This window comes from Zophobas morio, unplaced genomic scaffold, assembly GCF_036711695.1.
Source record: "Zophobas morio isolate AGI-343-1 ecotype UQ-CSIRO unplaced genomic scaffold, CSIRO_AGI_Zmor_V1 ptg000030l, whole genome shotgun sequence".
Classification (NCBI taxonomy): domain Eukaryota; kingdom Metazoa; phylum Arthropoda; class Insecta; order Coleoptera; family Tenebrionidae; genus Zophobas; species Zophobas morio.
The window spans coordinates 6,319,014-6,334,655 of record NW_026972135.1 but is presented as its reverse complement, the minus strand read 5'-3'; the positions used below and the strand labels follow the sequence as shown (position 1 = coordinate 6,334,655).

Sequence of the window (15,642 nt, the reverse complement as noted above, 5' to 3'; positions counted from 1 at the left end):
TGGTGATAACCTTGCATCAAGCAGGTTTAGAATTTAATATTTTTTGTCACTTCGTGTATATTTAAATACTCAGAGACTGTGAAACTATTGAGTACATTCCTCAACAGAAAATTAAGTGTTCAACAGTTTGTTTGATAACGTTAGTAGTGTCGGTTGATGAAAATTGTAAAATTTATAACTAAATGCTGAAGCCCGTAATTTCAGAAAATGTGACAAAAACTCAGTGTTTGAGTGAATCCATTTATGGTGCGATTAAACTACTGGAGGAACTTGTAAAATCACATGACCTACCAAGTCTGTATGATCTTGAGGCCCCAGAAAGTGTTGTAGCATAATTTGGAAATCCTACCAATGGGTTGAAACAAAAGTAGGTATGGTAAATTTAGCTTTATTAGTCTGTCAAAGGTGCCCTAAGTACTACTCTAACAATATAAGCTACATGTTCTGAACTTATCTTGGAAGCCAACTAATTTTTTCGTCACAGTTTGATACCGTTTGTTTTGTCGTTTTAATAAAGATATGTGTATTTATATGGAAGAGAAGATTTACATAATTGCTTTCTTAATAGTACGACTCTCATTTCTGTGGAATAATTTACAAACAACTGGTTTAGACTCCATATATAACTACTTGAGCATCTTAAATGAATTTTAGTACGAAGCATGAATGTTTTAACGCTTTGTTTAATAAGTTTGCCTGCATTTTCGCATTGTTTGAAACTTCGTAAGTATTTTCTGAAAACAAAGTGTTTCTTTCTAAGTAGATTTAAAGCGTCAGGTTTCAAAAAATGTGATAGAAGAAGAGTCGATTTTAACCGTTGTTGGAGCAAAGCGATTTATGGTGCCGTTACATCACTGAATAAACCGCTAAAGTCCCAAATTTGTAGGATATAGAATATCCACCTGATGTTAAAGCCGAATTTGGTAATAGTACCTATGGGTTGAAACAAAAATTCTCCAAATTGAGGTTTATTGCATTGTCAGAACCACAAGAAATAGCTACAAGGTACCACTTCCTTATTTTGACTAATACAATATAACTCGTTTTAAATTCAGAATGTACTTTGGACCTCTAAGTACTATTGTAACAATAGAAGCTAGTTATTCCAAACTCAACTTTAAGTGTGCGTTGGAAGCTCAAGGTACTGTTGTTCTTCTACCAATAAATGTTGTAACGCCGATTGAAATGATCTTGGGTGGGTACTTCCGCTGGTTTGCGAAGTTGTTGCTAAAGTACTACTTATAGATAATTCGATTTTTACTTTCACTTTTGAACTTGAAGAATTCGAAAAAGGTGCCACTTATTTTAGAGTGGTCGCTTCTGGAATCGATATGCAAGTACGAGATTGGAAATTTGACTTTGAAGGTATATTTTATAATTCGCGTCTGGGTTATGAGTTCAGTTCTGCAATGGCTGAAAAAGGACATGAGTTATTTGCGCCCTTTAAAAATTGGGAGACGATATATGCACCTTTATTTGGTATTATTTTTAACGATTTTCTTGAGAAAGTGCCAGTTGCTGAGCTTTTTGATGACTAGAATTTTCAGTTTTCCACTTTGTGTAATATATAGTGTTTTAGTAGGTGTTTGTATTATTGTACTTGTGTTTATAATTGAGTCAAATTCAAAATCAACTAATCTTTTTTTTAAATACTCGTATTTAGAATTTCTACAAAGTAATGAATTGTCTTCTAGATTTTTGACTAAATAAGATCTTGGAAATTTCAGTTTGTTTCTTTCCTTTTATCCATATCATTTTAGAAAAATTCCAAATATATATACTTTCTCCTTCCTTAAATTTAGTTATATTATTTTTTGCATATTTATCATAGTACGTTGCCTGCTTTATTTTATTTTTTCTCATGGTGTTATTAATATCTTGTACTTTTGGATATAATAACTGTCTTTTAGTTGGTAACTTTGACCATAATATTCTAAACATAAGTAATTGTGATGGTGAGATTCCTAAATCTGCCAGTGGAGTTGTTCTGCAGTGCAGTAAAAATAAATTATAATCTCCTTGAAGAAAAAGACATTTTTTAGCATTTTCTTAGCAATTCCAACTCCTTTCTCCGCTAAATTGTTACTTTGGCTATGATGAGGGCTAAACGTTGCAATAGTAAAGTGCCACTTATTTGCAAATTATTTATAAATAAAACTGTTAAATGGCATATTATCTGACATTATTACTTCTGGAATTCCATATTTCCTAAAAATTATTTTTAAAATTGATATAATATACTGAATTACTTGGCTTGTCTTTTAATATTTCTACCAACTTTTTGAAATGGATATTCTGGTGTTTCATGCTTCAATAATGGTTCTTTAACATTAGCTGCACTGAATCTGGTACAAAACATGTACGACATAATCATGTTTTCTATGTTACTCTTTATTTCTGGTCAATATACTGTTGCTTTTGCATTTAGACATGGTAAGTTGTTGATCAAAATATATCTGTTTATTCCCTCAAAAATGACGACGTCATTTCAAAATTTGGTCGAATATATTCTACCGAAAATGTGCAAAATATGACGAGTTTTTACTTATAATTCCATTCCATTCATACTTTTTAGACTTATTTAAACAGGTGGCTCAAAAGAATTAATGAATTTACACGTATTTTATTGATTAAATCAGGAACTGCTCACTCCATTTTTCCAGAAAATTTTCGGATACAATATGTTATTTTTAGTATTGCACTGCACTAATCCAACTCAGCTGGAAAATGCTGGATGTTTCATTGTACTTTAGCCGCCAGGGAAGTTCTGTCGAACCAACTTTCGACCAATGTTTTCCTGAATATACGTATAGTCATCTTTTCGCAACAAGAAACCTGAAACATCTTGAAAATGGAAAATATTTTCTAAATTTTGTAATTAAGCTCCGTTAAGTGACAATAAATGAAAAATTCATCACAATTGAGACAGGGGTGGGTGGGCGGGGCTTAATCATTGGCTTTTTTCTTATACTGTATAGAGTTTGCTTTCAATAACATAATAAGTACTCAAAACATAATTCTAACCTCGATTTTGATATATATTTTAAGTATTTTATTATTGAAATGGACCTTAAAGCCCCACCCACCCGCCCCGTCTCATTTGTAAAGAATTTTTTTAATCGTCATGAGATCGAGGGGTAAAGCTTAACCGCAAAGTCCATATTTCTGTACAAGAAATTACTGAGTGAAATATGTTTTGAAGCATCATAGTATTGTTTTGAAAAAAATAGGGAACGAAGAAGAGAAAAAACTTTACAAAATTTTGTTAACATAGCAGCGCTAATAAATCGACTAAACAAGAAAAATGTGCAATTTAGTTGGAGCGTGGAATATCAAAACTATTTTGACACATTGAAAAATGATTTAGTAAAACCACCAGTTTTAGAGTATCCAAATTTTGCAGAAAATAACACTTTTATTTTAAAAACTGACACTTCTACCATTGCATTAGGAGCCGTCTTCATTTCTTTAAGTCGAATTTAGTATCATTTCAGTAATTTATCATTTATATGTATTTATCATTAGACTAAACTGCAAAAAGAAATCGCTTAGTATGTGAACGCAGCGAGAGTGTGAAAGTGTTATTAAAAATAATTCACTGTTGTCCCAGAGAAGCTAAATTATAAACAAATATATTTATCGCTTACAAAAAAGTGTATCTAGAAAATAATTGCTATTACTAATGATGAGAAGACTCTGAATGTGCTCACTACGCTCGTATTCTAAGGGTGAGTTTCCCAAAAAGGTACAAAATTGTTATTATAAATGATCCCAAACAATTTCGCTAAAACACTTTCTTGAACATTTCTGAAACTAAACTTTAAAGAAAGAGCTTTAAAAAAAAATTGGTCCAAATTTATAAAATTTTCAGCAAAATATTTTGAGCCGTTCTTGAGAAACGTCATTTTTTGGGAGACGGTAAACGATTTACGATGCATATGATAACCTTAAAACGTTTGCAAAATTTTAGAGGATTCGGTTGCAAAATTGTATCCTATATTTTTAATTTTTTCTTCAAAAATCTAGATGTTTCGAGCAAAAATCAACATATCTTTTTTTAACAAGTCTCTTAATGGTCCTATTAAAGAAGCTAATTTAATAATCCTAAATTATTAATCCCAAAATTCTTCGTAATTGTTTTTGTTAGTAGGGTTTTTAAAATTTTTTATGACACCTGTTTCACTGGGATCAACTGTTACACCTATCTTATTAAATATAAAGCCCAGATATTTAACTTCATTTGTTCAATATTTCAATTTTTCGGGATTAAATTTTATGTTAAGGTATGCTAAATGTACATAATATAGAAAATTCTTCTGTCAGTCCCACATGCCAAAATCCATTTTTGAGACCTAGACGAGGAAAGAATTTTTTATGAGCTAATTTTGGTTTAATGTCAGAGTAGGAATTTCATAAAAGTCTGCCAGTATAAATTCATTTGGAACTTTAGGATCCAAACAAATTCGTAATGATTTTTCTGGCTTTTCAACAACAACTATGTTGTGGACTCATTCAGATGTTTCATTATTTATTTTGCTAATAATGTCCTTTTCAACAAGTATATTTAAACTTTTTCTAAACGATCTCTAATTGCTACAGGAACTTTTCTTGCAGAATTAGCTTTAGGAACCGCATCATTTTTTAACTGAATATTATATTTATCAGGGGAACATCCTAAACCATCAAAAATATCTTATTCATATTAATGAAATCATTTTTTTCATTGCATTTGCCAAAATCAGTCTTATCGAAGCAGGTACTAGCCCCGCCCACCCACCCTCTCTTTTCTTCAGGGATATCTCATTCGCCAAAATCAGTCTTATCTTAGCAAGTAGTGATGACTAACTTTTACAAAAAATGATCAAAATTCGGGAACATTATTAACTTACTTATAAGCACAAGGCAGGAATTTTGAACATCTTCTCTAGTGTTTAGTTGATCATGCTTTAAATGGATTTTTCTTTTGTTGGTTTTGTTTTTATTTATAATTTATAAATGTCTTCTAAAATGTTTTTTTTTTTGGTTTATTTATTAATGAAAAATTTCAGTTCGTTTTATTAATAATAATGCACAACGATTAATGACTACTGGTTGTTATGGTTGTTGTCCTAAAAAATAGAAGGTTTGAAACTGCGCTTCGAAGATTAAAAATCAAATAAATCTACTTAATAAAATAACATGAACTATTTCTGCATAATTAATAATTTGTAATAATTGTAGTTGAACTGTCAATAATGATGAGAATTTATCAACATAATGAAATATTTTTCAAAATTATGTTTAATTAATACCCCTTGCCAATATTAAAGATGTGAATATAAAATTAAACTTCCCAAAATGAAGAATAGTTGGTGACGTTTTGTATAACATTAACTTTATACGTGTTTGTTTATTTTGGAAATAAACTTTCCATAGTTCCAAAAAGAGCAAGTTCTAAATTAATATCAACACTCCTCATAATTTTTAATAATAATCAAACTTTAGAATAACTAAAATTGGCAGTTATGCAAACACTAATGCTCGCCGGATTACCTTGCATCAAGCAGGTTTGAAATTGTTGATCTATTATTTTTTCGATGTCTGAAGATATATTTAAACCGTTAAAGTTTCTAAATTTATTACATAGATTCCGACACCCAAAATGAACAGTTTTGTGTTTTGTTAATTAATCGTAGTGGCTCTTGGTAGCTGCCTTAAACTTCGTAAGTAGTTTCGGAGAAAAACAAACTTTGGTTTTGTGTAACCAAATAATTAAGCTTCCAGTTTCAAAAAATGTGATCAAAAGAGAACCAATTTCAACCAGTGTTTAAGTGAAGCTATCTATGGTGCCCTTAGAATTTTAGAGAAACCTTTGCCTTCTCATGGTTTACCAAGTTTGTTCGATGTCGAATTTCCAGACCTCGTGGCTATATTTGGAAATCGTACCTACGGGCTGCTGCAGAAATATGATCAATTTAGGTTAATCGGTCTATCGCAACCAGAGAATATAGACGCTAAGTACTATTTTAACTTTGATTTTACGTTTTAAGTATTTATTTTCTTACACAGATTAGATTTCGGTCCTTTGACTAGTACTTTGACTATAGCAGCCACTTATCCTCAGCTTACGCTAGAAATTGAGTGTGAAGCTAAAGGTACCATTGTTCTTCTACCCGTGAATGTCATAACACCTGTCGCAAACATTTTGGGTAGGTATTCTAGGCACACATTTATTATCATTGCTACAAAAATTGGTCTTTTAGATCACCCAACTTTCACTTTTACATTTGAACTGGAAGAGTACGAAAAAGGTACTACTTACTTTCGAGTAATCGATTCCAAACTAGACATGCAAGTAGAGGGCATTAAATTCGGCTTCGAACAACCCTTTTCCGACAAGGTTCTGAACGAAAAGTTCAATTCTGCTATGAGTGCAAAATGGCGATCAGTTTTTGCTATTTTTAAAAGCTTTGAAGAGATTTTCGCTCCACGGTTTGGTTCAATCTTTAACACTTTACTGAAAAAAGTTTGTGTTGCTGAACTTTTTGATTGAGAGGTTTTGTTTAAACATTGCTACATTTGCATAATTTGCAGTCTAGAATAATAAAATCTTGTACGTAGTTGTTTTATTTGTCTTCACCTATATTACATAACAACATATATACATAATAATAAGTGAACATTTACATAACTACTTCTTTAGTGTAGAGATTGTGCTATTTTTAAATGATGTTGTCCAAAACATAACTTCATTTAATTTTTAACTTAGACAAGTTTAACATCGCACTGGCCCGGCGCATCCACCATTTTATTCGGTAGATAATTTATAAGGTCACTGAAAATAAAACTTTCAGTTAAGTAAACAAACAAAAATGCTCGCTGGGTTACCTTGTAAGTGTCAAGCAGGTTTCAAATTGTTGACCCATTACTTTTTTCGATGTCTGAGGATATATTTAAGCCGCCAAAATTCTAAATTGATTAGACGTAAAATGAACAGAGTGGCGCTTTGTTTATTAAGCGTGGTGGCTTTTGATAGCTGTCTCAAACTTCGTAAGTAGTTTCGGACAAAAACAAAGTTTCAAACTATGTAAAAAAATGACCAAGCTTCCAGTTTCAAAAAATGTGATAGGAAAAGAACCGATTTTAACCAGTGCTTAAGTGACGCTATTCATGGTGCTCTGGAAATCCTGGATAAACCGTTACCGTCGTATGGTTTACCAAGTTTGTACGACTTTACACCTTCCGAAACTATCATTTTTGGAAACCGTACTTACGGGCTGCTACAGAAATATGATCAGTTTAAGTTGATCGGGCTCTCGAAACCGAAGAATATAAACGCTAAGTACCTATATTACTATATATTTTACGTTGTTTTATAAGTATATATTTTATTAATCAGGATAGATTTTGGTCCTTTGACTAGTACTTTGACAATAGAAGCGTCTTATTATCAACTTACTTACTTAGCTGATTGCGAGATGCAAGGTACTCTTGTTCTTCTACCCGTAAACGTTCAAACACCTGTAGAATTCACGTTCGGTAGGTATACTGTGCACATTATAACAGTCTTAAAAAACATTTTTTAGTCGTTCCAACGTTCACGTTTAGTTTTGAACTCGAAGAGTACGAGAAAGGTATCACTCACTTTAGGGTGATCGATTCCAAACTCGATACGCAAACACAAAGCCTTAAATGTGACTATAAACAGTTGTTTTCCAATAAAGTTCTGAATGCAGAGTTTAATAATGCTATGGATGCGAAATGGGAGCCAATATTTGCTCTTTTTAAACATTTTGATGAAGCGATGTTCCCTCCATTGTTTAGTGTGATCTTGAACACTTTTCTGGAAAAAGTTCCCGTTGCTGAGCTCTTTGATTGATAGATTTGTACTTACACTTTGTGAACGCTGTACGATAATAAAACAATATTTTTAATCGGTTTATTTGTGTTAACCTACTGGCACATTACGCCGAAGAATGAAATTTAAGACAGAATTTGGATAAATATATTAATCTTATGGCTTATGAGATTTCAGAGTCAAATTATAAAAGTTGACCTTCATCGATTACGTTTTCTAATTATACGCAAATCCATCAATGGACAAAAATATACCGAGCGTCTGGAAAATCGCGGATTAATTCTTAGCTTCGCTCTTAACAATCAACTAGTGAGTCTGGGAAAAATAGTAAAATTAATATTTTTATCGCTCATGACCAATTGACCATATTTAATTACCATTTCAGTTAGATTGTACAAAGATATGGTTGTGCTGTTTTTCTAATAATTTTATGAATTCCATTTGACAACAATGTTTGCCTGATATAAAGCGAAATTACAAATTAGCAAAAATCGAGTAAGCAGTAAAAATGTTTGACGTAACAAAAATTGTCAAAATTTCCTAAACCCTACGTTTAAAATAATGTTCGCAGTTAATTTTAGGTCCCTGGTGTTTTATTTTCGGATAAATTTAAAGGAATCTGGTGTTTTATAGCTGGATGAACTTGAAACATTTTTTCGAGCTTTTAGTGTTTTGTTTTTACGAATTTGAAAAAGTTTTGAATGCCGCAGTGTTTGGGTACGCATTGTATATTATTTTGGAAGCCTGTGACGATTTTTTTTGTAAATTATTTAAAAAAATTTTGGGAACTTGGTGTTCTAGTTTTGGAAAATTCAGACCTGACCTGTTTTTGAGTCAATTTTGCGATCCCGTTTTTTTTTGAAAAATTTAAAAATATCTTGAGGTTCCAGGTATTCCTGTTTGGAAAGAACTTGAAAAGCCTCCAGTGTCTTTTCTTATCATAATTTAATTAAATTTTTTAGTGGATACTTACATCATTTGCTAAAATCAATCTTATCTTAACAGGTGCTCTATTTTCATAGAGGGATCGCATTTGCCAAAATCAGTCTTATCCTAGCAGATACTTGCCCCGCCCACCCACCCTTTGTTTTCTTAGAGGGTATGTTATTTGACAAAATTAGTCTTAGCCTGCTAGTAGCTGCTAAAATAAAAATGATTTTGGCATATGACGTATCCTCTAAGAAAATGGAGGGTGGGTGGGGGGGGTTCGTAGCTGTTAAAATAAGACTAATTTTGGATAATGAGATACATTCTATGAAAAGTGAGGATGGACGAGGGGCGTAATACCTGCTAGAATAAGACTGATTTTGGTAAATGAGATCCCTCTAAAACATGAAGGCGGGTGGGCGGGATTAATATCTGCTAAAATAAGATCGATATTAACAAATGATATATCCACTTAGAAAGGAGCGGGAGGGTGGTTGGGCGTGGCAATATCTGCTAAGATAAGACTAATTTTGGCTAATGAGATACCTTCTAAGAAAATAGAGGGCGGGTGGGCGAGGCTAGTAGGTGTTACAGTTAATTTTAGGTTCCCTGGTGTTTTAGTTTCGGATAAATTTAAAGGAACCTGATATTTTGTTGCGGTATGAACTTGAAAAAATCTTTTGAGTGTTTTTTTTACGAATTTGAAAAAGTCTTGAGTCGTGCAGTGTTTTTTTTTTAATTCGGGACACTCTTGGGTACCCCTGGTGCATTATTCTGTAAGCCTATGGATACTTTTTCTGAAAATTATTTATAGCAATTTTAACGGACTTTGGTGTTCTATTTTTCGAAAATTGTGACCTGACGTGTCTTTGAATCAATTTTGGGACCCCGTTTCTTCGAAAAATTTAAAGCAATCTTGAGGTTTCAGGTATTTCTATTTGGAAAAAATTTGAAAGTGCTTTGGGGCCACTAGTGTTTTTTCTTATAAAAATTTAATCATATTTGTTAGAGGATAAGTCATTTGCTAAAATCAGTCTTATCTTAACAAGTGCTAATCCCACCCACCCGCCCTCTCTTCTTATTTCACAAAATTACTGTTATCTTAGCAGGAACTAGCCCTGCCCACCTCTTTTCTTAGAGGGTGCCAATTACCCAAATCGGCCTTAGGTTAGCAAGTATTAACCCTGCCCTCCCGCCCTATATTTTCTTGGAGAGATCTCATTTGCCAAAATCAGTCTTATCCTAGCAGGTACTAGCCCCGCCCACCCACCCTCTCTTTTCTTAGAAGTTATGTCATTTGCCAAAATCAGTTTTGTCTTAGCTAGTAGCTGCTAACATAAAAATAATTTTGGCATATAACATATCCTCTCAGAATAAGACCAATTTAGGCTAATGAGATACCTTTTACGAAAAGGGAGGATGGGTGGGTGGGGTTAGTACCTGTTAAGGTAAAATTGATTTAGGTAAATGAGATCACTCTAAGAAAATAAGGGCGGGTGGGCGGGGTTAGTATCTGCTAAAATAAGATCGATATTGGCAAATGACATACCCTCTCAGAAAAGAGTGCTGCAGTTAATTTTAGGTCCCCTGGTGTTTATTTTCGGATAAATTTAAACGAATCTGATGTTTTGTTGCGCTATGAACTTGAAAAAATCTTTTGAGCTTTTTTACGAATTTAAAAAAGTCTCGAGGGGTGTAGTGTTTTTTTTTTCAATTGGGGACGCTCTTGGGTACCCATGGTGTATTATTTTCGAAGCCCATGGATATTTATTTTGTAAATTATTTAAAACAATTTTGGCCGCGTTGGTATTCTATTTTTGGAAAATTCTGGCCTGACCTATTTTTGAGTCAATTTTGGGACCCCGTTTTTTTTTGAAAAATTAAAACAATCTTCAGGTTCTTGTTCGGAAAGAATTTGTAAGTGATTAGGAACCTCTAATGTCTTTTCTTATATTACTTTAATTAAATTTCTTAGTGGATACGTCATTTGCTAAAATCAGTCTTATCCTAACAGATACTAGCCCCACCCACCCACCCTCTGTTTTCTTAGAGGATATCTCATCAGCCAAAATCAGTTTTGTCTTAGCTGGTACTAACCCCACCCACCCACCCTCTCTTTTCTTAGAAAGTATATCATTTGCTAAAATCAGCTTTTCTTAGCAGATACTGATGACTAACTTCTACAAAAAATGATAAAAATTAGGAGACATTGGTTTTAAGGAAAAAAATTTCAATCATTGTGAGAATTTTTGATTATTTTTCAAATTTATATTTGTTTAATACCGTATCGAAAATTAAAGATGTAAATACAACATTAAACTTCTTAAAATGAAGGATTGTTGCTAACGTTTAATATATCATAAACTTTATTCATGTTTGTTTACTTTAGAACTAAAATTCCTCATAATTTATAATAACAATTAAACTTCGGAATAACATTTTCTCATGTCTAAACACCATCTAATTATAATTGGCAGTTATGCAAACACTAACGCCCGCCGGATTACCTTGCATCAAGCAGGTTTCTATTATTTTTTCGATGTCTGAAGATATATTTAAACCGTTAAAATTTCTAAATTTATTACATAGATTCCGACACGCAAAATGAACAGTTTTGTGTTTTGTTTATTAATCGTAGTGGCTCTTGGTAGCTGCCTTAAACTTCGTAAGTAGTTTCGGAGAAAAACAAACTTTCGCTTTTTGTAACCAAGTAATTAAGCTTCCAGTTTCAAGAAATGCGATCGAAAGAGAACCGATTTCAACCAATGTTTAAGTGAAGCTATCTATGGTGCCCTTAGAATTCTAAAGAAACATTTGCCTTCTCATGGTTTACCAAGTTTGTTCGATGTCGAATTTCCAGACCTTGTGGCTACATTTGGAAATTGTACCTACGGGCTGCTACAGAAATATGATCAATTTAGGTTAATCGGTCTATCCCAACCAGAGAATATAGACGCTAAGTACTATTTTAACCTTGATTTTACGTTTTAATTATTTATTTTCTTACACAGATTAGATTTCGGTCCTTTGACTAGTACTTTGACCATAGCAGCTACTTATCCTCAGCTTACGCTAGAAATTGAATGTGAGGCTAAAGGTACTATTGTTGTCTTACCGGTAAATGTCATAACACCTGTCGCAAATATTATTGGTGGGTATTCTAAGCACACGTTTATTATGATTGCTACAAAAATCGATGTTTTAGATCACCCAACTTTCACTTTTACATTTGAACTGGAAGAGTACGAAAAAGGTACTACTTACTTTCGAATAATCGATTCCAAACTAGACATGCAAGTAGAGGGCATTAAATTCGGCTTCGAACAACTCTTTTCCGACAAAGTTCTGAACGAAAAGTTCAATTCTGCTATGAGTGCAAAATGGCGATTAGTTTTTGCTATTTTTAAAAGCTTTGAAGCGATTTTCGCTCCACGGTTTGGTTCAATCTTTAACACTTTACTTAAAAAAGTTCCTGTTGCTGAACTTTTTGATTGAGATGTTTTGTTTAAACATTGTTACATTTGCATAAATTGCAGTCTAGAATAATAAAATCTTGTACGTTATTGTTTTATTTGTCTTCACATATATTATATAACAACAGATATACATAATAATAAGTGAACATTTACATAACCACTTCTTTAGTGAGGAGGTTGTGCTATTTTTAGATCATGTTGTCCAAAACATACAAAGTTATTTTAATTTTTAATTTAGAGCAAGTTTAACATCACGCTGGCCCGGCGCATCCACCGTTTTATTCGCTAGAAAATTTATAAGGTGAGATTGAAAATAAAACTAGCAGTTAAGTAAACAAACAAAATGCTCACTGGGTTACCTTGTATCAAGCAGGTTTGAAATTGTTGACCCATTATTTTTTTTCCGATGTCTGAGGATATATTTAAACCGCCAAAATTCTAAATTGATTAGACGTAAAATGAACAGAGTGGCGCTTTGTTTATTAATCGTGGTGGCTTGTGGTAGCTGCCTCAAACTTCGTAAGTAGTTTCGGACAAAAACAAAGTTTCAAACTATGTCAACAAATAACCAAGCTTCCAGTTTCAAAAAATGTGATAAGAAGAGAACCGATTTTAACCAGTGTTTAAGTGACGCTATTCATGGTGCTCTGAAAATCCTGAATAAACCGTTACCGTCATATGGTTTACCAAGTTTGTATGACGTTACTCTCCCCGAAGTTATCTCTTTTGGAAACCGTACCTACGGACTGCTACAGAAATATGATCATCTAAAATTGATAGGGCTCTCGAAACCTACAAATATAAACGCTAAGTATTTATATCCATTTTTAGTTACGTTTTTTGTTATATATATATTTTGTTACGCAGAATGGATTTTGGTCCTGTGACCAGTACTTTGACAATAGAAGCGTCTTATTCTCAACTTACTTACTTAGCTGATTGCGACTTTCAAGGTACTATTGTTCTGCTACCTGTAAACGTACAAACACTTGCCGAATTCACGTTCGGTAAGTATTCTAAAATGTACACACACATTATAACCGTCTTAAAAAACATCTTTTAGTTGATCCAGCGTTCACCTTTAGTTTTGAACTGGAAGAGTACGAGAAAGGTACTACTCACTTTAGGGTGATCAATTCCAAACTCGACAGACAAATACGAGATTTTAAATTTGACTTTAAACAGTTGTTTTCCAATAAAATTCTAAATGAAGAGTTTAATAATGCTATGGATGCAAAAGGGGAGCAAATATTTGCTCTTTTTAAAGATATTGATCAAGCGATGTTCTCCCCCTTGTTTGGTAGGATGTTTAATGCTTTTTTGGAAAAAGTTCCCGTTAATGAGCTCTTCGATTGATAGATTTTCATTGAAACTTTGTTAAAGCTGCACAATTTGTAATCGAGTAATAAAAGAATGTATCAAATTGCCCGATGAACTCCATTACTGTATGTCCTTATCCTTGATAAGAAGAACAAAAAAAAACAAATGGTACTTAATTATCTCTATGCACCGACAACTAGTTAAAACGATCAATTATGCAAACATCAGCATTTTAACTAAAACCTGAGACTCGCCTGGTTACCTTGCATCAAGCAGGTTTTGAAATTGTTGATCCATTATTTTTTTGATGTCTTAACATATATTTAAACCGCCAAAGTTTCTAAATTTAGTAAATGGATTCCAGCACGAAAATGAACAGTTTCGCGTTTTGTTTATTAACCGTAGTGGCTTTTGGTAGTTGTCTCAAACTTCGTAAGTAGTATTGGAGAATAACGAATTTTCGATGATAGTAACCAAATAATTAAGCTTCCAGTTTAAAAAAATGTGACAGAAAAAGAACCAATTTTAACCAGTGCCTAAGTGAATCTATTCATGGTGCTCTTAGAATCTTAGACAAGCCGTCGCATGGTTTACCAAGTTTGTACGACGTCGAATTTCCAGACCTGGTTATTGAATTGGGAAACCGTACCTACGGGTTGCTGCAGAAGTATGATCAAATTAAATTGATCGGGCTGTCGAAACCAGAGAACATAAATGCTAAGTATTAATATTAAAGTAGATTTTACGCTTTATTTATATTCTTACAACAGATTAGATTTCGGTCCTTTGACTACTACTTTGACAATCGAAGCGACTTACTCTGAACTTTCAATTGAAACTGATTGTGAGTCTCAAGGTACTATTGTTCTTTTACCCGTAAACGTCAAAACACCTGTCGTATTCACGTTCAGTAGGTATTCTGTGCACTTCTACATTCTAACCGCTATAAGAAACGTCTTTTAGTTGATCCAACGTTCACGTTTACTTTTGAACTGGAAGAGTACGAGAAAGGTGCTACTTACTTTAGGGTCATCGATACCAAATTCGAGATGCAAACACAGGGCGGTAAATTTGACTACAAACATTTCTTTTCCAATAAGATCCTGAATGAAGAATTTAACAATGCTATGGATGCAAAATGGGAACAAATATTTGTTCTTTTTAAAGGGTTTGATGAAGGGATGTTTGCTCCGTACTTTGGTGCGACATTTAATGATTTTCTGAAAAAAGTTCCTGTTGCTGAGCTCTTCGATTGATAGATTTTGGTTTAAACTTTGTTAAGCCAGCATGATTTATAACTGGTGTAGGAATAAAAAATTCTTTGAATTGTTTTATTTGACTGCACCTATATTATATAATAATACATGTACACTGTACATTTATTCATTTAATTCAAAGTTAACAACTCAACCTTGTCCACCTCTAGTAATAAATGTTCCTGAGACCCCTAAGGCTATGAAGATCAAAAGAAAGTTGTCTTATTATCTGACTAATTATTTTTGGTGGCAATCATGAGGTAAAATCCGGCATACTACTCACGATGAGTACGTTCGCTGATACAATAAAGAATATGAATACCGTTTTTATAGGACGTCCCTATTTTCTGAAACGCCCGATTTTAAATAGTTTGGTCTATCAACTAAATGACACTCTGCGTAGACTAGCTGAATCTAACAATAACATATTTTATTTGGACTCGAGCAATATTTTAGAAAAACAATTTAAAACTATTAATTTTACATTCAAAGAGGCTTCCAAAAGATCGACAATGAAGCATGTGGCTGATGGTATTTTGATAAAAGAAACGATTATTTTGACTAACGGGACTTCTCCCACATCCTCTCGATCAGTTAATCCTTTTTTAAAAAAATGATGATGCGCTTTCTATTTCTAAGAATGATTTCAATGATTTTTCGGACCGACGACCTAAAATAACATGCATGTACCAAAACGTAAGGGATTTAAACTCTAAATTAACCTCTTTCTATAATAATATAAAAGATTTTTCGAATATGCTGGTATTATTGACGAAATACATGATAGGACTGTTCTTTTTCTAGGAGACTTTGATACATTCACGGA

At 32.9% G+C, this 15,642-nt stretch overlaps 2 protein-coding genes and 2 long non-coding RNA genes across 5 annotated transcripts; all 4 read left to right on the top strand.

Annotated features, from left to right (window-relative positions):
* The first annotated feature begins 341 nt into the window (after positions 1–341).
* LOC135137952 (uncharacterized) lies at positions 342–13,666 on the top strand. Its single transcript, XM_064067733.1, has 6 exons — positions 342–367; positions 12,479–12,541; positions 12,614–12,759; positions 12,814–13,051; positions 13,108–13,247; positions 13,304–13,666. The coding sequence occupies exons 3-6, from the start codon at positions 12,699–12,701 to the stop codon at positions 13,594–13,596; spliced, it is 732 nt and encodes a 243-aa protein (XP_063923803.1). The 5' UTR covers positions 342–367; positions 12,479–12,541; positions 12,614–12,698; the 3' UTR covers positions 13,597–13,666.
* On the top strand, positions 5,418–6,567 carry LOC135137955 (uncharacterized). Of its 2 annotated transcripts, XR_010281966.1 has the most exons (4): positions 5,418–5,702; positions 5,757–5,997; positions 6,049–6,188; positions 6,243–6,567. It is a non-coding gene; the product is annotated as an uncharacterized LOC135137955 (long non-coding RNA). The 2 variants fall into 2 exon arrangements; XR_010281965.1 differs by having other exon boundaries at positions 6,049–6,567.
* LOC135137943 (uncharacterized) lies at positions 6,652–8,197 on the top strand. The gene is made up of 4 exons (XM_064067723.1): positions 6,652–7,029; positions 7,084–7,321; positions 7,379–7,518; positions 7,566–8,197. The coding sequence occupies exons 1-4, from the start codon at positions 6,852–6,854 to the stop codon at positions 7,856–7,858; spliced, it is 849 nt and encodes a 282-aa protein (XP_063923793.1). The 5' UTR covers positions 6,652–6,851; the 3' UTR covers positions 7,859–8,197.
* LOC135137954 (uncharacterized) lies at positions 11,130–12,465 on the top strand. The gene is made up of 4 exons (XR_010281964.1): positions 11,130–11,429; positions 11,484–11,724; positions 11,776–11,915; positions 11,970–12,465. It is a non-coding gene; the product is annotated as an uncharacterized LOC135137954 (long non-coding RNA).
* Positions 13,667–15,642: the final 1,976 nt, after the last annotated feature.